Consider the following 27,150-nt stretch of genomic DNA (forward strand, 5'->3'; position numbering starts at 1 on the left):
TCAGTGGCTCACCTAAGCTGGTACTCAGTCTTTGAAGGTGGAAATGGGCAAAACTATTTAGGAATAGCAATATTTAAGTCCTTTTGCTGCCAGTCACCAGCATCTGTGATTCCTTGAAATTGGGATGTTGTGGACACATCCCAGGCTCTAGTATCCATTTATGAACCTCCTGTTCCTGACATTGCCCAATCCCTTCACGTTGACGTTGTCAGCTTCCATAACATCCTGTGACAACAAATTACAAAATTTCCTGACTCACTGCAGAAAAACATTCTCTCTCTTTTCCCTTTCAAGCTGATCTATTAATTTCATTGTGTCTGCTAGTTTTCACTATGGTATTGAAGGATTTTCTGACTCACTGTTCTACATTCATCTTTATGATTTTTTTGTAGCTTCCTTGGCTTCCTCTCCAAATTGAAAAGTCTTTTCAGCCTCCTCATGGAGCAGCTGTTTCATCCTCTCCAGCTGCCATTCTCTCCGTATTTCTCACATCCCCAGCTCTTCCCTGAGACCAGAGTGCACAACCTGTTCAACACAGCCAGGTGGGTATGGCTGCAAAGCCCTGCCATCCTGCTGACAGTGCATCTCCCTGGGTCTTGGCCACTGCTGCACCTTGGGCTGATGATTTTGGAAGGATGTGGAGCTGCTGCAGAGAGCCCAGAGGAGGCTCCAGGATGGGCAGAGGGCTGGAGCAGCTCTGCTGGAAGGAAAGGCTGGCACAGCTGGCATTGCTCACCTGCACAGGAGAAGCTTTGGGCTGAGCTCAGGGTGGCCTTGCAGGGCCTGAAGGAGCCCCAGGAAAGCTGGAGAGAGACAATTCCCAGGGGATGCAGGGACAGCACCCAGGGAATGGCTTCCAACTGCCAGAGAGTAGGTTTAGATGGGATATTGAGAAGAAATTCTTTATTGTAAGAGGCAGAGGTTGCCCAGAGCAGCTGTGGCTGCCCCTGGATCCCTGGCAGTGTCCAAGGCCAGGATGGATGGAGCTCTGAACAACCTCAGACAGTGGAAACTGAATGATCTTTAAAGTCCCTTCCAACCCAAACCATCCCATGATTTTATGATTCCATGGCTTTGTAGAGCCCACAACCCTAAGGATGGAGAAAACATCTGCAGCAGAGTTAAATTAATGCTTTTGCAGACAGAGAGCAGATATGACAGAAAACACATTTATTTAAACTACTGCACAATGGGAATCTCAATCATTTTCAAATGCCAGCTGAGGGAGAAGTGACTCACATGGCTTGTGTACAGGAAGCCTCTTTGCAGTTTTCAGTGCTGAATTTCTTTTCCTCTGAAGACATCAGGGGTGTGAGTGCTGCTGAGTGGCAGCAACGTGCCTGGCAGTGTTTGGACATGGAGAGAGACGTGGTTCCTGCCCTGCAGAGCTCACAATCTAAATGTGACATGGACAAAACTATCCCAACACATAACAATTGACTGAAACACCATCTGTCAGACACGAGATCCATTGTAACAAGCAACTGGAATACCAAATATATATATAAAGGTTACAGGTGGGACAGAGTGGTGGCTGTGTTCTGTTGGTGTTTTTATGTTCATACAGGCACTAAAGGCTGTGGTGCTTTGTTTGAGAAAGGGATTTTCTTTTCTTTGGTGGGGTGGCTCCAGCTGGTGCTTCCTGCATGAAAACAAAGAAAATTCAATTAGAACTCAGCACTTCTGTGATGTTACAGATCTGAACTCTGGACAATGCTGTGATGAATTAATTCCCCTGTAACAGATGAACCCGGATTTGGGAGAGGCAGCATGAAAGAAGTGATGGATTTCCTGCCCTGCTGAGGTGCTGGAAACCCCACCTGCACCTGGTTGGTGAAACCTTTGGCAGCTACCTCAGAGTCTGAGTCAGCTGGGAATCCAGCCCAGGACAGGCTGGATGGGGCTTGCAGCAGCCTGGGACAGTGGAAGATGTCCCTTCCAAGGCAGGGGGTGGAACTGGATCATCTTTAGGGTCCTTCCCAACCCAAACCATTCCATGAGTCTATGGATCTTAGAAAGAGCATTTTGTGTCTGTGATCAGGAGGAAATCCCATCACCCGAAAGACAATCTGCTGGAAATTCCAACTGTCTTGTAAGTTTGAGTTTCTCCCCAGTAAGTGATTTTCTGATCTGTATTTCAGTGCAGGGGAGAAGGGACAGAGGAAGGAGAAAACCTGAAAATGAAAATTAGAAAGCACATGCTGACAGAACTCGAGCAGTGCTGGTATGCTCACCCATCCATACAGGACAAACTCTGCCTTCCAGGTGCTTCCTCTTTTGTGGTTTTAAATTTGGCCTATTTTCAGTAATTTTATACTGAGTCATATTTCTCATCAGGCTCCTCTCTCTTACCAAGATTTTAAGTTTTCAACTAAATTTGAGAGAGGAATTCATGTGAGACATAGAGATCCTAAAAGCTGCAGTGGAATCAGCAGCTGAGTAAGAGAAGAGAGGGAATAATTCTTATTCCACGTGAAATACAAGCTACAACAGTTAAATCTACTTTTGAGTCATCACCTGGGTACTTTGTGCATGGAAACTTCACCCATCCACAACAATAATAACACAAATTGCAATTTTATCTTACTGTAAGGGTATTTAGAAACTGTGCTTGATGTCTCAATATTTACCTGAAAACCTGTTCAAGAAATATTGTGTCGTAGAGAACTGTACTAAGACTCTTCCTGCTCCTCCACCTCTTCCTTTTCTTCTCCCTCTCCCTGCTTTTCTTCTTCTTCCTTTTTTTTTTAATAGAAAATATTTGCAATTACCATATAGGAATTGAAAAAAGAAAAAAATAAACAGTCTTGAAATGCAAGGCTCTGGTTTTACAACCACTCTATTTCAGTAAATGCAATATTCTTTGAGATTCAAAAACAGAATTAATGTATAGAGTTTTTACTCCCAACTCTTATTTTGTGGAGTTTATAGGCACGTGCTGGAATATAAAAACCCTCTTCTTAGGTTATAACACATGGTTAAGCTGCAAATAGGTGCTCAAAATCAAAATAAGATTATGAAATATGTGTGAATATGACAAGAAGTTTGGTATTTTTAATTATACACTTCCCTGAAGCAGTAAACAACTAAAGATTCATGGCACAGGAACTAGACTCCTGAAGGATCTAAAAATCACCTGGAATCAGATATTATAGCCTTGTTTCTATTTTTAAAGTTCTTATTTCTTTCTTTTATGCAGCAGAAATGACACAATTGAAAGACAACAGTCCTTTGCTTCAATCAACACTTATCTGAAAGCTTGAATTTGTGTGACACAGACAACAATCTCTGCTTATTCTCTTTCTAGAGTAAATGAAGCTCTACTCTGAAAAACAGCTGGAAATTGCTTTGTGGGCTCCTCTGCTCCTCTTCCAGCCATCTCTTGTCCAAAGGCACTCCCATGTGTATAAATCACCTTTATCTCAATCTCCCACCCCTTCACAAACTGCTTGGACTGCAAAAGTGACATGAATTTCTTCTTGGCATAATCAAAAAACCAATCAAAGGATCAATAATGACCTTTCAGCAAGGACTGCAGGTTGTACATGAGCAGCACAGACCTTTGTTCTTCCTCTCAGGCACCTCCTGTCTGTGCAGGAGTCACACCTGAGTTGCTGAACTGAAATCCTACTTAAATACCTGCTTGGGAATGGAGCTGCTGGAATCAGATTCCTGGTTTCAGCTGTTTGTCAGGGAAAAACATTGCACTAAAGAGTCATTCTGCAAAACCAGAAATGTAACCCAAACATCTGTGGATTAGAAGTTCTTATGCCAAAGGAGTATTGCCCCTCTGGGCACTTTCCCCTAGAAAAGATGCCTTTTTTATCTCATGAGAACTCTGACACGGGGCCAGGAGAGCACACAGACAAGTCACATCTCTCAGATATTACCAACTTCCAACCAAAATTCAAGTCAATTAACTTTTACAGGGGAAGAAAAAGATTCTTTCTCTTGCTTGAAGCATTAGTTGGTGGTGCCAGGGTAACACTAACCAGGGTAACACTAACCAGGCTTGGTGGCCCCCACCAGCCTCTCCAGGAACCTCTGCACTCTGCTCATGGCTCCAGGAGCTTTAGGGGCAGGAAAACACATCCTGGGAGGAGCAGCTGAGGGAGCTGGGGAGGTTCAGACTGGAGAAAAGGAGGTTCAGGAGAGACCTCACTGCTCTGCACAGCTCCTGACAGGAGGGGCAGTGAGGGGGGACTGGGTTCTGCTGCCAATGAAAGGACAAAGGAAATGGCCTTAAATTGCATCAGAAGAGGTTCAGATTGGAGATTAGAAAAGAAAATTTCCCTGGCAGAGTGGTGGCCTTGGGCTGAGCTGCCCAGGGAGGTTTGGAGTCCCTGGAATTGTCCCAGAGCAGTCTGGATGTGGCCTTAGGGACAGGGTTTGGGGTGATGCTGGTGGGGCTGGGGTGGCACTGGATGATCCTGAAGGTTTGGACAATGCAGAAAAGTGTTTGAAGATTTGCACCTGGCTGCTAGAAATTCTCATGAGGGAAATATCTCCTTTTTAAACTGTCAGAACGAGTTTTCACACTGAAAATGCAATCACAGCATGGTGTCAGTCAGTGATTATCAAAGATGGACTTGTCATGAGAGTCCTTGGCAAATTTTATTGAAGGCTCTGTGACAGACAATTTCCATTCCATTTACAGCTTTTAATGATTAAAGGCCATCTTTGTTCCCAGTCAATGACACCACAATAGGACCAATCATTATCTCTAGCAGAATATGACTGTGGTGTGTTTACTTTCATGAATAAGAATTTACCAGCTTTTGAGTGAAGCAAAAGGACTGAAAAGGAATTAAATACACACAAACAAAAGATGGTAATAGAATAGCCAGGTGTACTATACCCCTGTTGCTGCATGTTCTTCCTCGACTTCCTACAGAAGAGATACAAAAGAAAATGTTAAAAAGATAAATTAAAGAAAGAATATCAGAAATGAAACAGTGTAAACACAGCAGAAATTAAACACTGAATTTAGGAAAATTATGTGGAATTCACTGGATTCATTTGGAGATACTGTCCTCCAAATTAACTCACAAAGCACATTCAAGCTTTACTTTTATATTGGAAAAGGACTATAAAATCATTAAATTGTGCTCCCTTTTCCTCAGTTCCTTCCAAGCAAAACTACTTCATTGGCAAGCAAAGATTTGGAGCTGGGTTTTGTTTCCTTGTTCAGGTGGAGTTTTTGTGGGGTTTTTTTGGTAATTAGCTAGTCTACAAAATGCAAGTATAATCAGAATTATAGAGTCTTATCTATGCTATACATCATCATTCAGAATCTGGCTTGTGATTCTGTTAAGTGTTGTAGGCTGCAACAGATGCCTTGGCTCAACAGGGAATAAAAAATAATACAAGCTGGTTTTAGACTGTAGATTGAGCAGAAGTGATGAGAGAGATAAAAAAGAAAAAAAAAGTGAATAGAATTTAATGTTAGATCCTAATCTGGCTATTGGGGGAAAGAGCTGATCCTACACAAAATCCCAAAGACAAGAGGCAAATGTCACAGTGCTACACAGAAAGCAGAAGGGTTGATTTGAGTTCTCATGGAATGACTTAAGGGAGTGAATTGCAGTGCCAGGGTTTAAATATGGCCTGGGGAATTGCTGAGACAGGATACAGACTTGCATTATAATATGATTTTTGAACATGTTTCTAAAATAATTTTGCCCTGAAGGGAGCCTAATCTGTACTGAAAACTGATTTAACTGGGACACCACTTAAAAAACACTCGAACCTCCAAGCTTAAATCTGAAGTCAAAATCAGACAGCGAAACCACAGAAAATTTATTACCAGCACATGGAGTGACCAGCAGGGTCCATGTGAGCTGGAGCTCAGTCTTCCCTTCAAGAAACTCAAAACCAAAGGGACAGACAAAGCAGGAATGGGAGGCACTGCATCCATGCAGGCAAAAACCTGGGGCTTCTGCGTTTCTGCATCTCCCAGGAGCAGCAGCAGAAGGTGGAGAGAGCTGCAACCTCCACACTGAACATCCCCTGCTACTGAGCACAGGAGGAGCCTCCTGAAACCTGGACCCTCCCTGCAGCCCCAAGGCTGAGCCAGCCCCAGTTTGTTCTGGTTTCTGTCCTGGGCTCACTGGTAAAGGCTGAGGTGACTTCCAGAATTTTCCACAGTGCTGACATTTCTCCTGCAAAGCCACTGGAGAAAAGCTGGCTTGGTTACACCCCACAAATAGGAGTCATTTTGGAGGTGGTTTGAAGCAGTGCTAAATAAGGCCAAAATTCCAGTACTAAATTCCCACTGGCATATTAATTCAGCAGTGGAACATAAAACGGCCATCTTTCAAATGTTTGTGTTGAAAATTCCTCTATCCTTTAGGACTTAACATCCAGTGGAGATACTCTGATGGCAACCTGGCAGTCTTTGAGCATCTTTACTTTCATCACACCCTGCTCAGGTTTGGTAATGGTATTTTTACTTTCTTTTATAAGCAAAAAAATGAGATACAGAGACAAAAGGTGGAATTCATCTCGCTGTAACTGCCTCAGAGTTGCTCTTCTCATCTAACCCTGTCCTCTGTATGCTGTCTGTAGTGAGTGAGAATAGCAGAATTCCTACAGAATGATTCATGCCATCCCAACAGAAGTGATAATTGGGATGAACTATAGCAAGGCAGGCAGATGCCACAGCACTGAAGTGATTTGTCCTGGGTGACACGAGAAGTGGGTGGTGGAACAGGGCAAAAAGTGTCTTCTGTGCTCTCTGCTCTGCCTCTCCCCTCCCTGAAAAATTACAAAGAAATCTATTTTCCACTTTTAACTCCAATCCTATCTGTGAGAAGTGGAGCAAGGTGCTGGTTGCATAGGAGTGGTGCTGCATGATGTCAGTGCAAAACCTCTCCTCCACAGCTGCCTGACACATTTGCAGACAAATTCCAACATTCTGCTCTCATTTGAAAAGCATTAAAGCAGAATGCCAGCCAGAAGGGCAAGGCACCCAAGCCAGGCAGCAGTTTTGGTTCCTCTTATGAGCCAAAAAAAGGAGTTTGATGGCACTCACCTGCCTGCTGAAATTCACAGCAACATGAAAAGTGCTTGGATATAATTTTCCTTAAGGAGGAATTTAGTTCCCACTGAGGACTGTCTGCCCTCATCACTGTTTTGAAATTATGAGTGGGACTTGCCAGTGGCTGAGATGTGCCTGAGGGTGTTTTAAAGGGGCTTTTCCAGCCCACCAGTGATCAAATCAGTCATTATTAAAAAGGGCAGTGGGGAAAGGCCTACAGAGAGGTGTTTTCTCTGGAGAAATACTGCATCTAGATGAAAAAAAAAAAAAAAACAAACTCCATTTGTTCTGATCTTTGATGTAAGAGATGATGCATTTGTGCTGGATATTCCCCAGGGACCATCTGATCTCCAAACACAGAAGAACCTGATAAGCAGGCCTGACTCCCTGGGAAGAGTCAGCACCCAAATAAAGCCATCCTTAAAGGACAACCTGAGCTGAACTTTGAGATCTGTAGCACCAGAGCAGGAGCAGACAGGAAGGAAAACATTGGCTTCCATTTCTGCACTGCCCAGGGGATTCTGCAAGGCCTGGAGAAGTCACTGTCAGATCTGCAGCAAACATTTACAGCCAGATTTATGAGCTCTGCACATGCTGGCCATTGAGAGCAGCAATTTGTTTTTTCACCCAGGCAGGACTCAGATGTCCAGTCCTAAATTACTCTCCATAACTAGACTCTGGTTCCCAATGACCATCAAAACAAAATAAAAAGCTTGTGCTAACAAGTGGCAAAAGGCAGCTGCTGATATTCAAGAATCAGAACAAAGTTCCCTGGAGTTTTATCCAGGTTTGATATCATCCTGATATCAAAGAAAACACATCCAAAAGACACTCTGCAATCAGTCACCCTGGGGCACACCAGGAGGCCTTGTGGGTTCATGTTCCATGTGCTTAGCCCAGGTAAAACCCTCAGATCACAAACAGAAAGGAGAAATTACCTGTTGACCTTCTGGTGGTGTCTGGCCAGACTGAGCCTCTTCAGGAGCCCCTTCATCTGCCTTGTCTTCTGTGTGTGCCTCAGCTTCATTTGTTGCATCAGATTTTTCATCCTTGGAATCAGATTTATCTTCTGTGGCTTCTGATTTCTCCTCTGTGGCATCAGACTTCTCCTCTGTGGCATCAGACTTCTCCTCTGTGGCATCAGACTTTTCAGTCTCCTGGCAGCAAAGGAGAAGTCATGGTAAGCTTCAGGCCACATCATCAACAACTCATTTCTATAAAATCCTTGAGTTTCTTATTTTGGGAAAGTGTTTTTCTACTTTTGCTCCATCTCTCAAATGAAAATACCCCCTTTTAGGGTGGATTTTCCCTGTGAAAAGAACACTTGCTGGCTTGCTGACCAGGTGGGATTTGTGTGGGGAAAACATGAATTCAAGCACTTCTCAGCACAGCAGGTTCTCTAACCTTCCTCTGAAAGTTCAGTAGAAACCAAAGTTCACCCTGATGGCACATTTGAGTTCCAGTAAAAAAAAACCCTTTTTCCACCAGCATGAATTCCAATTAAACATTATCCAAAAGCTCCAGGAAAACAGAAGTAATAAAGGATTTCACATTTAGTCTCTTAACTTTCTTGCTTAAAAACATCAGGAAACTGCTCCCACACCAGTCCCTCAAGTCCATTTATTCCAGCACCATAACCAAGCACCTCCTGGGAAGTTCTTTATTTGACAAACATCCTGGTGTCCTTTCAGCCAGGTGGCTCTGAAAGGTCGCAGTGGCTCCCACACTGTGTCAGACAAAAGGAGGCCTCGAGTGGCACAGCAGAAATGTGATGAAATGCAAGAGCATGAAGTGCAAAGTCACCTTATTTGGGACAAGCAGTTCTGGGTCAGACATTAGAAAGTGATTTTTCTATTGCTCTTTAGGAGCTTGTCAGTTAATGACCATCAAGGAAGAAAAAGATGGATGTATTGAAATAAGCATGGGATAATTGAGCCATGAGGTTGATGTGACAGTGAAAGAGATAAAAAATGTGATCCTCAGAATCATGAGGTGAGGCAAAGCCTCCTCTGGATTGCTCTGTGCCATCCCAGTCACTCAGGCTCAAGAAGGAGAAACTCAGACTGGAGCAGGTGCAGAGAGGGCTCCAGGAACATCTGAGGGAGCGGAGAGCCTGTCTTATGAAAGGGGGACAAAAAAACCTTCAGTGCTTTAATCTGTTGAAGGTGATGCTGTGAGGGGATATGATGGCACTCCCAAAATAGATCAGAGTAAACATCAGACAGGGATAGGACAAGGAGGAGTGCTGAGGGAGATGCAAAATGAGCACAAACTGGCTGTGAAGAAAAATTCTAATCATCATCAGTGGGAGATTTCAGAAGTGATCTGTAGTAGAGAGCTGGGGTAAAGGACCTTACTCATGAAAAGGAAATTTGACTCCTTCTGACCAGTGTTATCTGGGGTGGGTTCCTCTGGCACTCAGGGGAGGTCCTGTCCTGTGTCATCCTGAGTCCCACACGCTTTGGGAAGAGCAGCACATCCCTGAGAGGAGACAAGCTGCTTCCCCATCTCTGTGACCAAGCCCTTACAGCTCAGCCCCCTGGTTGCTTTGGGGTTTGCTGCTTTTCCATCATTTCATTTGTCTCCACACTTAAACAGAAGCCCTCAGTCATGTTCCCCTGTCCTTTAAACTTCACAAGTCCTCCTCCAGGGTCCCCATGATGATTTCCTCAGCCAGTGCTCTTATTCTGCAGAACAGGGCATGGCTGGCTGGCTTTTATCCCCAGAGCTACTGGCTGAGTGCTGGCTTAGGGATCTTTGTCCAGGATGTGCTGTGGGACATAAGAGATGCCCTCCTGCTGACAAGCTCTGCTGGATGGGGACAGAAATGACAGAAAGGAGCTCAGGAAGGTTAGGAAGCAGATATCACAGCAGTTTGATGTTTTTGCTGAAACCTGACTGCCTGTAAGGCTTGGTGCTCTTTTGGCAATTTTCTCCTGAGTTGTGGAAAGTCACTTTTACATCCAAGTTCCTTGCAGGGAAAAGAGAGTGGGCACAAAGGTCCCTAAGCTCTCCTTCCTCTGGAAGTGGAGCAGGAGCTGATCAAGATGAAAGCTTTAACAAGCAAAACTTTCCTACCTCACAGCACTTTCACACTCTGTCACACAGCTGCACAAGTGTTGCTGCCAGCACGTGGGGGATGTTGGGGAGAGGAATGAGCAGCTGGGAGGGAGCAGAAGGAGCCAGAGGAAGGAGGAGGGAGAAAAGACAATTTCTTTTTCTGGCAATATCGTCTCATTTCAAGTGCACATAAAACTGTGGGCTCACTGCACTCTGATGCTGGTGGCATTGTGATTAAAAAGAAATCTACAGAGACATTTGTTTGGCTTTGTTTATTGTTTACTTTTCTCCCAGAAGCCAAAAAATATTTGAAGATTGAAATATGTAGTAACACAAACATACACTGAAATTCTCTTGTGCAACATTGTGTTAATACATTATTAAGGAAATGGCAACTTCCTACAGATATTTTCTTTGCAGAAGTTCCTCAAATGAAAAGGACAGTGTTAATGAAAATTAAATTAATAGAATCACTAGTTAAATTAATGAAAATTAAATTAATAGAATCACCCATGATTTGGGTTGGAAAGGACCTTAAAGATCATCTCATTCCAACCTCCTTGCCATGGGCAGGGACACCCTCCACTAGACCAGGTTGCTCAAAGCCCCATCCAACCTGGGTCTTGAAATAGGTTAAATATTTATTTTCATCACAAATTTTAACATTTCATTAAAATCCATACACTCAGTATTTTTGGCTGGGAGATAAAATACATAAGAACCACAGAGAGCATCCTAATTAAAATGACCCTATTGTGTGAATCCATCTCAGATGAATCACATACTTAGATCATAAGGCACCAAAAAGAGTTGTAGCTGAGAGAACTGAACTAGAAGTAGCATGTTATCAGCCAGAACACAGAGACACACACACACACAGTTCTTGTTAATTATATGGAGAACTCTGACATTCAGAACAGCATTGCCACGCTGGCTCTCCATAGAAACACAGAATTTAATTTTCAGCGAATTCAAAATGAAGTACCATTTCTGAAGATTGGCTGACAGGTCATTTTCTCTTTAAATAAAATGCACACAGCACAAATTTGTAATTCAAAGCAGATTTAGGAGAAGCCTTTTTCCACCAACTTAAGCTTGAGTATCTATAGATTTGGGGATATCAAGGTTCTGGCTATTAAGATCAAGAATAGTGGGATTAAGGCTTCAAGTAAGCACAATATTTGAAAACAGACCCTCAAATCACATAAATCACTGAGTTCACTGAGTCAGACTAAGCTTAAAAGTGGTGCCAGGTTTAAAAAATGTACCCAGCTTTTGAGGCAGCTGAGATTAACACACCTGACCCTAAACATACAAACTATACTGCTTAGCAGATCTACACGTGTATCCTATTGGGACATCACTACTCAGGCCACTGATCCAAGATTAAACAGGACCTCTCAGAAATCTGTCACAAATTTGAGTGATCTTTGGGTCAGGTATAAGGTCTTAAATCTCAGCCTGCCCTGAACCATGTTTGGAACTAATCTAGACCAGGTATTCCTTCAGGTGAGGAGGTGTTTGGTATTAATAGATTAAATTACTTATTAACACAAGCACTACATCTGCTGCTTCTCTCAGGCACAGAAAACTGTTCTGCTCAGCCCTGCTAAATGATGCTTTAGAAAACACAAAAACCATTGTGGTAAGGAGGGAACAGGAGAGATGATGATGGAAGCTAACAGACCTTTGCTGAAGCACCACAAATATGGATTGGTTTCCTGTAAAGTTACTCAATTTTATGGGCACATTGCACCCTTTAAGGCAACAGATGTACTTGGTATGATAAAATCACTGAATCAGAGAATCAAGGAACTATTTGGGTTGGAAAAGGACCTTAAAAATCATCTTGTTCCATGGGCAGGGACACCTTCACTATCCCAGAGTGCTCAGAGCTCCAGCCAACCTGGCCTTGGACACTTCCAAGGATCCGGGGGCAGCCACAGCTGGTCTGGGAAACCTTTTCTAGTGCATCACCACCCTCACAGGGAGGAATTCCTTCCTAATATCTAATCCAATCTCCCTCTCTTCAGTTGGAAACCATTCCCTGTGTGCTGTCCCTGCATCCCCTGGGAATTGTCTCTCTCCAGCTTTCCTGGGGCTCCTTCAGGCCCTGCAAGGCCACCCTGAGCTCAGCCCAAAGCTTCTCCTGTGCAGGTGAGCAATGCCAGCTGTGCCAGCCTTTCCTCCCAGCAGAGCTGCTCCAGCCCTCTGCCCATCCTGGAGCCTCCTCTGGGCTCTCTGCAGCAGCTCCAGCTCCCCCCTGGGATGGGCCCCAGGGCTGGATGAAACACTCAAATATACAGAATATTCTAATATACAGAAACAACAGAACAAGAGAATCTGCAGAACTGGATGTGTATTTTTTGCACTCAGCAATGGCAATGAATTGACAATAAATTTAACTACAGGTATTTTGTTGGGAAGTTGTAATTTGTTGAGGTAGCCCCAAAAGGTTCATCTGCTTCCCCAGATGGAAGGAAATAAGCTCAAAACAGTCCTGGCCAGGATGCTGTTGGATTGTGCTGTGAAACAGGACCATGACCATTAAAGAACTTCTCTAGTCTTGGTGCAGTATGAGACAAAAGATGGATGGAAAAAGAAATAGAATGTTTTAAGACAAGAGTATCAAACAGGTATCAGCTTCATATTAATCTTTGTCATGTCTCAGCACAGTCAAAATCTCTAGAAAGAAAATGTTTACTGTCTTGTGGTGATTCCATACTTTATAGTTTGCTTCTTCATTCCAGAAAAGAAAAACCCAAAAGCCCACACATTTTTTTTAAGAAGGGATTAAGAGGAAACCTTGTCATATGTGTCACCATCACCATCTCTTCACACCTGATTTATAATTCCAGATTTATGCTGCTGGAAATCAGTGTCACGAGCCATCCACTGTGCTTATCTAAGGTGGAGTTGGCAGAGAGTGAGGGGGAAGCAGAAGCAGAGCAGAATTCTTTGACAAAGCAGGCAGCCTCTCCTGCAGTGAAAATGCTGAGAAACACCTCTGCAAGAAGTGTGTATGTCTCTCACAAACAGGAACAGACTCTGAAAGGGAGACTATCAGAATTCCACATTTAACAGAGACTTTCCAAACACTCTCACTTATTTGTGCTTTCTGGCCTGAAGCCACCACCAAGGCAGCAGTTAATCACTGTAAACAAGACTTGCCTGCTACCAATGGCACTGACAAACAAATCTGCCCAGCACAATGTACCAAACATATTATTTTCAACATTTCCAAGGTTGTCACAATGTAGAAACTGTAATACTCTCTGCTGACAGCTGGGAATGAATGAATTCTAAAAAATTGTTACTTTGCTTCACAGATATGTAATCTACCAGGACCTTGCATGAAGAAGCAGATAATCTGTGGAGTGGGAAGGTGGAAAAATGCAATTTTCTTTATCTCACTGATTCTCCACATATCTCTTATAAAGACTATAATATGTAATACCTGCAGTCCTTTAAGCCTTTCATGGCTTTGTGGATGTTAATTAAATGAATTCTCACAAGACCCTTGTGAGGTAGGCAAGCCATTTTTATTTCCCTGGGTGGGAGATGGCACAGCTAAAGCAGAAAGTTTAAATCACTCTCCTTATCATGCAGGGACTCAGTGGCAAAGACATTTATAACAACTGGGATATTTAAAACACACCCCTGAGTGTGTTTTCAGCTGTGGCTCTCAAAGCACTTGGCAAAGGCTCCTTTTTTTTCCCCTCTGCTTTTACAGAAGAGGATAAAATATTTCCAATGGTGTTTCACTCAAAGCTGCTGCAGAGTTGGACCAAGGCAGATCTCCTGCTCCAAGGCACTTCTCAGCCAGGTCACCACAATGCAGCAGAGCTCTCCTGTGGCTCTGGCTCATCACTCTCTTGATTAATTTCTTTTGTTGGCTCACCCACGTTAAAGATGGCAATATTTTATAAGCTTGGGTTAGCAGAGCTGTAACAGTCTCAGTTATAAAACTTCTAATTAGAAGAAGATTCTAATAAAGAAAAAACATGTTGGTTTCTGTAAAAAACAACACCAGGAATAAAAAAAACCAAATAAAACGTTTTTCTTTTGCCAGAAATTTATTAGAACATTGTCAAAATGTGATGGAGAACCACGGGCAGACTTGCCAAAGGGACTTGGTGAAGGGCTGGGTGAGCCCCTTTCTCCTGCAGGCAAAGGGAGAGAGTTCCATGGTGCCAGTGATGGATGGGATTGGTCTGATCCCAACCCTGTGTTGGGGACCAGGACTGGCCCTGTTCAATGTGGTCAGGAGCTAGAAAAGGCTTCTTGTGACCAACACAGCCTAGAAATTATGTGAGGGAGTCTGCAACATTTAAAAGCTGAACATAATAAAACACTGCTTTGTGTCAACAACAACAACAAACCCATCAGCTGGAGCCATGGTAACGAGCCTGCAGTGAAAGAAGGCAAGAAAGAAGTATTTTCTACTATTTACTGAACCAGCCACTTTTCCCCCCTAAGAACACTTTGCTGCTCCAACATCTAACATATTGCTTGCCACTGCCTCTTAAGTGACATGCTGAGTCACTGCCAATGTTCATCTTTTATTAAAATCAAATAAATGATCCCCATGGAAGGGCATACCTTTGTGCCTGGAGGAGGAGCAAGGCCCAGGAACGAATAAATAATATTTTCTTCCTTGGCAGAGAAAAAGGATTCAAAATCCTAAGAAAGGAACAAACAAAAACAGAAAATTGGTACCAAAAATCAAACAAAAAGCACAGGGGGAAGAGGCCAGCCCAGGCAAATCCTACATTGATGAGAATGACCATGCATTTGTACAATTGTCTGCATTATCCAAGCCCCAGGAAGAAAACACAGATAAAGGGAGTTTCACACAGAGTGGCAAAATGAATAAATGAGCAAATCTCTCCAGAGACTTACACTTTAATTATATCCCATCCATGGCAGAATCAGATAAAATTGTCTCATTTTAACATGCTTCAGCTGTACAGTCCAAGGCAAAGCTATTCCTTTTAAATGTTAAAATAAAACTTACTGTGAGTAAGGACACAAAATACCCTGGAACTTTTTTATGGCAAATAAAAGGCAACAGTCAACATGATAGCTCAAGTGAAATGGTAACAAGGAAACTTCATTTTAAAGAAAGGCAGTCTGGTTAGAAAATGTTGTTATTTTCAGACTAACTTAGGAAAGGGTTGTGCTGTTCTCTCTGATATCCACATACCAGCCAAAATGTCTTGTGCACTGGTGAAATGAAATTATAAATTATTACATTAAATGCCTGTTTTCAGTGGAAATGGAACTGAGAAGACCAGGGATGCCTCCTATCCTGCCAGCTACAGCTTGCATGCCCTTTACTGCTTTCACCTGTACAGCACTCCTATCAATTAAGGAAGTTTTGCTATCACTGCTTTTGTCACTGGGAACTTCACAGCTCGCATCTTACACAGGTAAAAAGCAACAAATATTTAAATTCCAACAGAATCTCCAGTCAGAAGTGAGTGGCCCAGAATCACAGCCAGCTCTGAGACAGGGGACTGAACATGTCCTGCTGAGTCCTACACTGCTGCCTTGATCATGTTATCATCCTTCCTCTAATCCCAAATAACTCCAAGAATAGAAGCCTGTAAATAATAAGGTGCTGAATCATCCTTGAAACTTGTTTGTAAAGCCAGGTTAGGAGCTGAGTTGTTTTATTGAGCTGTTTTAGTATTTCCAGAGTATAATTTATTGGAAAGGCTGGAGTGGATGGTTTTGAAGTCACTTTAATGCCAACAAGAGTGGAATTGATGGCATTTCAGTGCAGTTTGGAAGAGCTTTGCAGACAGGACAAATGATAGCCCATTGCACTGATTTATCTGAGGGACAGATTGGCTTTCACACAGTCACACCCAGTGGGAGCTGCTCTGTCTGGGAGAAGCCCTGGAGCACATTTTGCTGCTGCTCCAGGCCACCCATTTCTCAGAACATCTTCTCAACCAACACAGGCAGTGTCTGCATCTGGCTCATGGATTAAGGACTGGGTCATGGATTTTTTTTTCAGCAAACAAGAAAATGAGGATTTTCTGCAGTTTGAAGGACTGCAATTTGACATGGCCACACAAACACAGGAAACTTGTGCCCTCCTGCACACTACATAAAGCAGCCTGAGCAAATCATGGCATGACATGGCAGGAGCTGGGGAACAAAGAGAAGACACAACAAGGAAAGGCCATGAAGTGAAGTTGATATTTTATATGCCTTTTTGAGGAAAACCAGCCCATGGCAAGTGTACTAAAATTTATCAGAAACACAAAGCCCTGTAGATAACCTGACCTGAGGACACAAGTAAAATGTATGAATGACCAGAGAAGTCCTTATCAGGAGTGGGTACAATCTTCTATGATATCAGGGGCTCCTTGGCAACAGGGAGTGTGCAATGACATCCCTCAGTAAATGGAAGGTCACTTATTTCCTCACAATGAGGAGGAAGCTATCATGTATTAAATAAGAGATAAGGGAATGCCTACAGTGATCATGGAATAGTATTTTTATGGTGTGTTTGCAACCATGCTTTACTAATGGTGACTTGTTCACATCTCCATTTGTTGAATGACTAAAGATAACTGTTCCCATGGCAGGCAGTAAGAAAAATAAGCAGAAGCAATTTACTTCAGGTAAGCAATTATATTTTATCTGTATGAAAAGACATAAATGGTCTAAGTGGTGCAATTTGTTAACTGGACATCAGCAGAAAATTCTTCCCCTAGTGCTAGGTACAGCACCAGGCCAGAGCACACAGAGACAGCATGGAAACACCATCCTTGGAGTCTTTTGGAATTCAGATGGCCAAAGCCCCAGGAAATATGAGCTAACTTTAAAGCTATCCTGCTCTGAGTAGCAGGCTGGACTACAAACCTCCAGAGGTCCCTATATTTCCATAAATTTGGCTTTAGCAGTTACATAAATGATAGAATCATAAAATGGCCTGAGTTGGAACATGACCATAAAGATCATCTCATTCCAGCCTGGGCAGGGACACCTTCCACTGTTCCAGGTTCCTCCAAGCCCCAACATCCAAGCTGGCCTTGGGCACTGCCAGGGATCCTAGAGCAGCCAAAACTTCTCTGGACAACCTCTGCCAGGGCCTCAGCACTCTCACAGGGAAAAAATTCTTCCAAAAATCTAATCTAATCCTACTCTCTGCCAGTCTGAAGCCATTCCCTGTGTCCTGTCCCTGCATCCCCTGGGAATTGTCTCTCTCCAGCTTTCCTGGGGCTCCTTCAGGCCCTGCAAGGCCACCCTGAGCTCAGCCCAAAGCTTCTCCTGTGCAGGTGAGCAATGCCAGCTGTGCCAGCCTTTCCTCCCAGCAGAGCTGCTCCAGCCCTCTGCTCATCCTGGAGCCTCCTCTGGGCTCTCTGCAGCAGCTCCAGCTCCTCCCTGGGCTGGGCCCAGGGCTGGGGCAGCTCTGCAGGTGGGAAATCACCTGAGCAGGGCACAGGGACAAAATCTCCCTCTCACTTCTGCCCACCCTGCTGTGGATGCAGCTCAGGACACAGTTGGTCTCTGGACTGCAAATGCACATTCCAACATCAAATAACAGCCCTACCTAATAATTCAGAGATGTTTGTTAAAGTACATGCAAGGGTACTTTATTCTACGGATTTCAGTTTACAGAAGAAAGCAGAGATTTCAGCTTACAAAGAAAACCAGAAGTTTAAGTTTACATTTCCTTTCTTTCCTAGTTCTCGAAGGGTTTTTGTCAAGCAAAAGAAAAGACAAGAGCAACAGAGTGCTCAATATATTTAGCAAGTGACACAGATGCAGACGTCTGTCTAGACATGAGCAAAGAAGCAGCTTAAGAAAAAGATCAAATAAGGACATAATTGCCAGCCCTGTTGGATTAGAATGGATACTTGAAATTGGTGCTGTAGCCAGGCATACAAAATGAATCCATTTCTAATCTATTTCTTCAAGTGGCAATACCAAAGATCTGGGAGAAAAATAAGATCTCAGCTATTTTATCAGCTATTTTATAGTTTTATGCTTCTCTGACCTCGTGGAAATGCTGCTCCCAGGCAGTGAATCTTTATAAAAATCCATCTATAAGAATACTCCACTTTACAGTACAAGCTGTGGAGTGGAGCAGCTCTTCACGGTCGCCCAGAAAATGAAGATACAGAAAATGTATCAGCAGAAAAGCAGAGGTGCAGAGGGACTGGCTTAGCTTTCTTATTATGTCATTTTATTCTAGCACAAACAGAAGACTCCTCATCTGTCCCCAGAACCCCCTTTCCTTTCCACTACTCCAAAAATTTCACTGAACTGCAGAAGAGGACACTGGACAGGGTCCCAAAAGACCATTCCTCCAAGGCAGGAATCATTGCATCACTCTGATCCACTGGTTCTGACCCACCTTTAATGAAATAATGAGGTGATATCCTGAAAATGACATATTTTCTGATGTCTGACTTGAACTTTTTTTCCTGTAATTTCTTCTCTTACAGCTCATCCCATCTCCAGTGGATGCAGAACAGAACACATTTTACAAAATCCTAGATAATTCAGGTGGGAAGAAACCTCAGGAGACCACCTAGACCAACCTCCAGCTCAAAGCAGGGTCAATACTGAATTCAGATCAATAATTCACTTTTTGCCACAGCCCTTAAAATAGTTGAAGGTTGTCATGTCTCTCTCCAGACCCCTCTTTCTCAGATTAAGGAAGGAAGTATTTAATCTTGACTTTTTATCTCCCAAGGCCATCATGATGTAATGTGTACACATGCACATGTGTGAATGGGAACCAAAAATTGGTAAGAACAACTGATAAGATCATTGATAAGAAGGGAAACGTGGGAAAATACTGAACCCAGAAAGAGGAATGGGGAAAAATGAAATGTAACAGATTTGATCTTAAAAAAAACTAAAAAAGAGTACTAACTATGAACAAAGAAAATGAAAATTAGCAGGAAGGAGAAAGGGAAAATATAACAAAAAATTGAAAGAGGTGTAAAGAGCTTGACTTGTTTAGCTCAGCAAAATGAAGATGAATAGAGGATACAATTCCCATAAATTTACAAATAGACTGGGTTGGGGCTGTTGAAGCTAAAGGGTGATTTGGGCATTGCAGGAAATGGATATGAACTGCCTGCATTTAGCCAGGCTACAAATTCAAAGGTTTCTAGGTGCCACAAGAGTGAGGCCCTTAAAAACTGATGAGAGTAATGTATTTTAAAAGGACTTCCATGAATTCAAGATACTGCACTAGAGTCACACAGACCCTTGCATTCCTCAGGGATATTTTTAATAAAATGACTGAGGCCAAAGGAGTGGGACACAGGGGAAGATGCATCAGATAAACATTACCCAGCCTAAAACAATTCTGGATGGCTCTGCTGACACTGCACAGGCTGTGCAGGGAAGCAGAATGCAAATCTCCAGGGTTTGATTGTAGAATATGTCACTTGGGAGGATTTTGCAGCAGTTTGGCAGCCCTTGGCCATGTTCTCAGCCCACATCACACTCCCTGTGCAGCTCCCTAGAGGCACCTTCCCCTGGGGAGAAGGGTAAGGCTCATGCACTGATGTGAATCTCATTACCTTATTTATTTGGAAATAATGATGCCATAAATTAGGCTTTGTTATGCACCCACTGGGATCATTAGCTCTGAGCTTTGAGAGCTGGCTACATTAGAATTCTGGAGACTTTTAGACTAATTGTAAATTTGATTCAGTTTTTAAATCAGTAGCTGCAACTTCTTTCCCCATGGAGGTGTTTTTTGCAAAGGACTATTTCTTCACTTGAATTTATTTCAATATGTAGATTATTTGGCTTCCTCAAATAGCTTCAGACATGCAGTAAAAACTGTGTATTTATCATTTACTGCCAAGACTGACCAGTTGCAAGACTTTATAAGGCAATTATTCTTTAATTCCCTATATACTTCTCCAAGGAACATCAGAAATATTTATTGCAGCACTGGCTGCCACAAAACCCAGAGTAAGATATATCAAATTATACTTTTTATTGGTGCAGACTGGATGCTGAAATGCACATGAGCTCCAACACACCAACTTCTCTTTTAGGAATTCCATGAGAAAATGAGGAAACAGTGGCACTCCAATATTCATTTTATGAACTTTTGCTTTGAGAGCACTGAAGTTAATTCTGAAAACTCAGCGGCATGAAAATCCCTGCTGCCCCAGTACAACCTTGCAGGAGTTCACACTGGATTTGTGCAGTAACTCCAAACCAGGCTCACTGTGTTCCCTGCATTCCAGAGCACTTTGCAGGTTCATTCCAGCCAGCAGATCTCAGCACTTTCCAGACTGGGCATTTCCACCCAGACTAGGAGAAAATAAAAGGTCTCAGATTATCTCTTTTGATTCACAATCCTAATATTCATACTGCAACATTATTATCTTTCTCTGCTTTGAACAAACTGTCTCAAGAGAAAGAACCTGTTATAAGCACATCTGAAAATATAAAAGCATCTGATGAGTGCTACAGTTGCTGTTATGAAGGGTTGAATATTTATTAGATAAGCAATATAATGCCACTAATTCAAACCACATTCTAGAACTATTCCAGTAAACATTCCTATTTATTTGTATAATATAATGGAAAAAGAAGATTCCTATTCCCAGCCTCTGGTACCTCAGATATCTACTTGGTGTCCTTGCAGCCCAGATAAGTCCAAACAAACAAAATATCAACACTCTCCATCAAAATTAACGGAAACTTCAAGAACTTTCTCCAGCCAGTTTTCCCTCTATCCATATTTTGCTCTCAAAAATAATCTTCTGTTTCATTGCTTTTCTGTCCTTCAAAGCAGTTTCCTGAGAATTGTTCTTTCACAGTGAATCTCAAATTGTTTTAAGGAGTTTGTTTGACACTTCCTATTAATGGAAAAGAGTCCATTTCTGTCAGAAACCACTCTCTGAAGATATTTAAATTTCCAAACAGCTTCTTACCCCACAGTACCGCTCCTCGTTGAAGATCTGTGGAGGGAGGGGAATTCCATTCTGAGGCTTTTTTTCACCTGGGACATTCTCTCTCATCCATTTCCTGTTGTCCTCATCTCCTGCTATGTCCATTTGCTGGAAGTCAATCTTGTTGGCCTCCAAAAAGCCCACGACTTCTTGCTGTTTCTTTTTTATCTGGGCAGGAAAGAGGGAGAACAACATTCCTTCTTTAAAATGAAAATGGTTTTCTAAGAGCAACTGCTGTTACAAGAACTCAGGCAAGTTTGTCAAGTTTAGAGAATCTTTTAGGTTGGAAAAGGCTCCAAGATCATTGAGTTTAACCTTTGACCAATCCCCACCTTGTCCCCAGCCCAGAGCTCTGAGTGCCACATCCTGACCTTCCTTGGACACCTTCAGGGATGAGGGCTCCAAGCCTCCCTGGCATCCTGTTCCAATTCTTTTTCCATGAAAAAAATCTTCCTGAAAACTGAAAGTTCCTGAAGTGGGATTCACTTTTCCAGTAGCCCTCAAACTTTTTGAAGCTGAGATTCAACATTTTCTGTCAGCACCCAGAGTGCTGCCACTACATCCCTCCCACCACACACCCACCCCCTAACTTCTTCCTTTCCTCCCTGGATGCAGTGAAAACTCCAGCTAAGAAATGAGGCTCAGCAGGAAGCCTCCTACTGTGTTCCCAGATCTGGGAATGTGGTGTACAGATACCTATGGTGATCCTGCCTGAAGTGAGTAAAGGTCAGAAAATGCACATATTTTCCTCAGCATGTTACAGCCTCCTTGTTCCTCCCAATCACAAGTGGCATTCAGCTTTCTGTGAGCCACATTTGTCTTGGCTCTGCTCTTTAACATTAGGCATAAATACATTTCACAGAATCAGAATCACACACTAGTTGGGATTGGAAGGCATCTTCCAGTCCAAACCTCTGCCAAGGCAGGGTCACCTGGAGCAGGTGACAGAAGAATGTGTCCAGGTGGGTTTGGAATGTCTCCTTGTTCTTCCTGGGCAGCTGTTCCAGGGCTCTGCCACCCTCAGTGTAAAAAAGTTCTTCCTCACATGGAGGTAGAACTTCTTGGGTTTTAGTTTATGGCCCCTGCTCCTTGAGATACAATCTATAAATATGAGTTAAGGCTCAAGAAAATCCAGCACAGCTGAGCTCCTGTGCCTAAATAAATCCCCCATTACAGAATGACATTCCAGTTGGACCATGAAGAACATGTTATGTACAAATAAAGCTTGTTACACACAACTTCTGTGACACCTAAAATTCACTCCTGGCCCTTATTCCCTCTGATGCTGAGGGCATAAGGCAGGCACTGAGCTTATAACCCATCCCTTTACTCTGAAAATGTAACACTCACTGTATTTCCCTACCAAAGGAATGCTGCTCCTGAGCAGCTTTTAAAGAACTTGCCACCAGATGTAGCTGGAATGAGGCATCAAGGTAATTTTTATATCTTGTGATTTGAAACCATGTCCTCCATTTGTCAGACATCTGAACACCTGAAATTAAAGTGACACCAAGCTAGTGTAAATCAGAGGGACAGGCAATGAGATGAGAAGTAAATCAGGGATTATGTATTTCCATCATCTAATAAAACAGAAGAGCTGAAGTAGAGTGATAGCCTGTTATCCTGGAAAGATGAAGTCTCATGAGTAGATACAATTTCTTTTCCTTGTACAAACAAAGAAGCATCTACCTACCCATAGGCTTGCTTATAAAAAATAACAAACATAAAATTCTGTACATTTCTGTGACAGCAACAGAGGTTTGCAGTGAGCTAAAGAAGGTGAATGAAAACACTAATTCAAAGTGGTCAAAAGCCATGCAGTTGACAGAGTTCAAAGCTGCTTATTTCTATTCTTATTTTCTCTTTTTAAGGAGAAATAATCTCATTACTGCCTATTTAGCTGCAGTTATTTGCAGAACACATTCAGGCAGCAGAAAGGACTGCTCAAGGGATCTTTCACTGGAGAAAGTGGCAGGATAATGTTTGTATAAATGGTTAATAAAATCTGCAGGGGCCAGCAGCAGGAGTAACATCACATGCTCTGAGAGGCAGGCCACTCAAGTGCTGCTGTCAGCTGCAATTGCAGGGTCAGCCTGTCCCTCTGGACACAGGCACTGCAGGAGATAGGGCTCCTGGAATAACTGCTGCTCCAGACAGACGGTGCCTCTGAGGAGATAATGGACATGGAGCCAGAGATTCTGCTATTATCCTGCTCCCCTGCTTATGTCACTTTTAAACCTGGCGTAATAATTTCTCTTCAACTTCAGGTTCATAATGCACAGGAGGCTCAGGCAGAACCAGGCCTGAAAGCAAAAAATTGCCTGAAAAAATTAATGCTGAGGTAAAGTAGTGAAGTTTCATGGAATTGTGCTGCTTAAGGAAAAGGCAAAGAGCTTCTGACAATGACAATGAGATGAAGAGAGCAGAGGATGTGCTGTGCTTTAGGGCTCACCATTACTGGGGTTAGGCAGAGCAAAAGACTTGGGACACAAGCGAGTGTGAAACCACAAAGCAAAACTTTGCCGTGGGTGGCACTAAGTGGGCAACCAAAAAAAATCTCTCCAGGAAGCAGCACTCACAGAGGGAAATTTAGGGTGTAACAACACAGAGGACATGCAAAGGCTTTCCCAGAATGGATGAGACTGCAGGGGCTTGTTTGTGCCCTCCCTTGTCTGGTGGCATGGGAAGAATTCAAATTACTTGGGCATAGATTACTTGGAAAGTGGTGATGAGCAGGATATTATTTCAGCAATGCCAGTTTTTCTTTCAGCAAAGCTTGAGTTGTACCATCTCTAGCTACTAGTTCCTTAAAATAATAATTAAAAAATTTGTTTTAAATAATTGTTATCTAGCTAGAGTGTTGCCAGAGAGGTTGTGGACTTCGCATCCCTGGAAGTGTTTAGGGCCAGGCTGGATGGTAGAATCACAGAATGGTTTGGGTTTAAAGGGACCTTAAAAATCATCTCACTGCAATCCCCTGCATGGGCAGGGACACCTTCCATTGTCCCAGAATGCTCCAAGCCCCATCCAACCTTCCACTTCCAGGGATCCAGGGGCAGCCAGAGATTCCTTGGGAAACCTGTGCCAGGGCCTGCCCACCCTCACAAGGAAGAATTTAATCTTCATGTCTAATCTAACCCTTTATTCCTTCATCTTAAGGCCATTCCCTGGGTGCTGTCCCTGCATCTCCTGGGAATTGTCTCTCTCCAGCTTTCCTGGGGCTCCTTCAGGCCCTGCAAGGCCACCCTGAGCTCAGCCCAAAGCTTCTCCTGCGCAGGTGAGCAATGCCAGCTGTGCCAGCCTTTCCTCCCAGCAGAGCTGCTCCAGCCCTCTGCTCATCCTGGAGCCTCCTCTGGGCTCTCTGCTGCAGCTCCAGCTCCTCCAGGGCTGGGCCAGGGCTGGGGCAGCTCTGCAGGTGGGAAATCACCTGAGGGGACAGAGGGACAGAATCCCCTCCCTTGCCCTGCTGGTTATGCTGCTTTTGATGCTGATTTGAAGGGGGAAAAGTTCATAAAATGTCACCAAAACCACAGGAAATAGAAGTATTTTAGAGGTGTCATAGCCATAAGCAGCAGGAAGCAAGACTGTAAGACTTCCTCTGTGAGACATGAATCCTCTTTCTCCCACAATTTAGAATCTTGCAGGATTCCAAATTCTAAACACCCGTGTGATAGCAACAACATCATTTTTTTTTTATTGTTTGCTCCAAGCCAAGCTTTTAGTGCTTTTTAGTGCTATAAATAAGTGTCTCCACTTCTGCCTGCCTTAATGAATAGTTCAATATCAGCTATGTCTGGAGCAGAAAGATAATAAAGCTGGAGATATTTAAAATAAATTTCTGAAGCATCAAGGGGAAAAATACAGACTGCAGATTTGCTCCAGAGCCACAGTGAATTATAACACTCCTGCATCTGATCCACAGCACCAGAATGTCACTAGGTTCACTGCATTCACTTGCACAAAGTATTTATTGACATGAAAACCACTTGCAGTGACTAGGGTGACCATGTAGTACATAAAATAGAGACTTTTTCATTATTTGCCAATGATCCTCTGCTGATTTACACCAGAGGTTGGGCCCATCTTATACTGAATTCAAAAACAACCCCATGCATTTGATGGGGCCAGCCATCAAATTTGAAGAGTTCACCAGTGCAAATAGGACAATTTAAACTTCCAATTTAAACTGTTTAGGGATTAAATTAATTCCTTTCGGGAAAAGCTTTACATGCTTGATACAAAATTTCTATTTAATAGGATTTTAGTGATATATTGAGGTTTGTGCTAACTCCCTGTGTGAGTGAATTTTATTTTATATATACAAGAACCCATTAAAGGTTCGTTGAAAGGATACCTTCTATCCATGTTCATCAGAAAATGGGGAAAACTGCTCCAGGTTGCAGCTCAGAATCAGTGATCTGAACCCATGCTGAGATTACTACAGATATACACACACCCAGCACACCAGAAAGGAGCAAATACAGAGGAATATTGCTTTGTCAAGATTCCAAAATTTTCTCTTGGAGTCTCCAGATCAAAACAGGCCAAAGAGGAGCAAGAAGAGTATCCATGCACAGCACATGGCAATTTATAAATCCTACTTGACCAGTGAATGTTTTATTACAAATTGTGAACTACCAAACCTGAATTCCCAACTTCCTCTTCTTTTTTTTCCTCTTGTGTCTGAAGTTTATTAGTAAAAATAAAAAAATAAAAAAAGAATGCTAAATATCAATAGTAATTTTAGAATGTAAGGCTTAGGAACAGGTTGGTGAGAGAACTGCAAACTTCCTTAGCAGCATTCCAACTGGAACTTCAGTGAAGGATCCTTGGTTCATTTCCTACAGATGATGGTCCCATAAATGGGGGATGTTTTTTGGAGCTTTTTCAATCTGGAATCTTCTTAAAGAAACGCAGCTGGTGTCAGGGAGATAGAGATGTAGTTAGAGCTCTGTGCAAGCCCCAGCCAGTTTGTTTAGCCGTGTCACTGGGAGGGAGAGAGGGAGGGAGTGCCAAAGGAAAACTGCAACCTGAGCTCATCTGGGAACTGGATATAAAAGGAAACAGTCCTTTCCCGGTTCCCACCTCCCACGGACTTCCAACCTCCCTACTATTCACATGCCCTTCCCTTCAGCTGATACTCTCTGCTGACAGCTACAGCAGGAGATCTCAATGCTAAAAATCATCAGTATAGCATTTCAACAGACACACACACGAGGAAAAAAAAAACAACCAAAAAAACCCAGCCAGACATCAACAAACAAACAAAAAAACCCTAAAATCCCAAATAAACAAAACCCCAAAACAAACAAACAAAACAAAGCAAAAAAACCCACCAAAACCACAAAGAAAACACCAAATAAACAAAAAACCTCCCAAAGCCCAGGAAAAGAAGGGGCTTGGGAAAGAAGTTTTTCTAACTTTATCCAGCTCTAGGTTCTTTCTTAGGCAGAATTCCCCCTTTGCAGGGGCAGTGTCCTAAAGTCTCTTTTAAAAACAAGCAATTTATTTTCTCCTGTAAAGAGTCCAGCGCTGCTTCTGCACAAATGCAATACCCACGGTTTCCTTCTTCAGTTTATATATATTGCAAATACTTTCCCAAACAGCGGTAAATCTATGAAATGACAGGTAATTTAGATGTAAATGTAGTAAAAGCTCTCAGGCAAGCCAGCCTGCGCTGACAGGAATTCTCTACACCTTGAGCAACTTTGCAGAATAAGGCGGTCAGGGCAGAATAAAACTAAGGTTTATTCCTGCTAAGAATTCCAGTGGGTTTTTCATCACATGCAAGCTCTTTCCTGGCATTTCTTAGGCTAATTCCCCACCCTGATCCCAGCGGTAAGAGCAGGATGTTAAAGGAGTCGCCTACCGCTGTAGAGCCCGAAGATGTGGCCACAAAGACTTTGATCACCATGCTGGCAGCGGTGGAAGTGAATCAGCAGAGCAGCCCTGCTACCCACGAGGCACCACGGTCCCTGGAGGAATCCAAATGTTCCGCAGCTCCTGGGCTAAGCCGGGTGCTAAATGGATGCCGCCTCCCCCCTGCAATCCGGCTGCTTTGCCCCCTCTCCCTCTCCCCGGGGTCCCGGGTTTTCCCAC

The 27,150-nt window shown here is 43.0% G+C and overlaps 1 protein-coding gene across 1 annotated transcript; it reads right to left on the reverse strand.

Moving 5' to 3' along the window:
• Nucleotides 1–1,155: 1,155 nt before the first annotated feature.
• On the reverse strand, nucleotides 1,156–27,150 carry SH3BGR (SH3 domain binding glutamate rich protein). The gene is made up of 7 exons (XM_059840117.1): nucleotides 26,921–27,150; nucleotides 21,034–21,219; nucleotides 14,702–14,782; nucleotides 7,978–8,196; nucleotides 4,859–4,888; nucleotides 2,631–2,738; nucleotides 1,156–1,642 (listed from the first exon to the last, which is right to left on the reverse strand). Exons 1-6 carry the CDS (start codon nucleotides 26,963–26,965, stop codon nucleotides 2,673–2,675), a joined length of 627 nt encoding a protein of 208 aa, XP_059696100.1. The 5' UTR covers nucleotides 26,966–27,150; the 3' UTR covers nucleotides 1,156–1,642; nucleotides 2,631–2,672.

Source organism: Haemorhous mexicanus, chromosome 2 (genome assembly GCF_027477595.1).
Source record: "Haemorhous mexicanus isolate bHaeMex1 chromosome 2, bHaeMex1.pri, whole genome shotgun sequence".
In the NCBI taxonomy this organism is placed as follows: Eukaryota; Metazoa; Chordata; class Aves; order Passeriformes; family Fringillidae; genus Haemorhous; species Haemorhous mexicanus.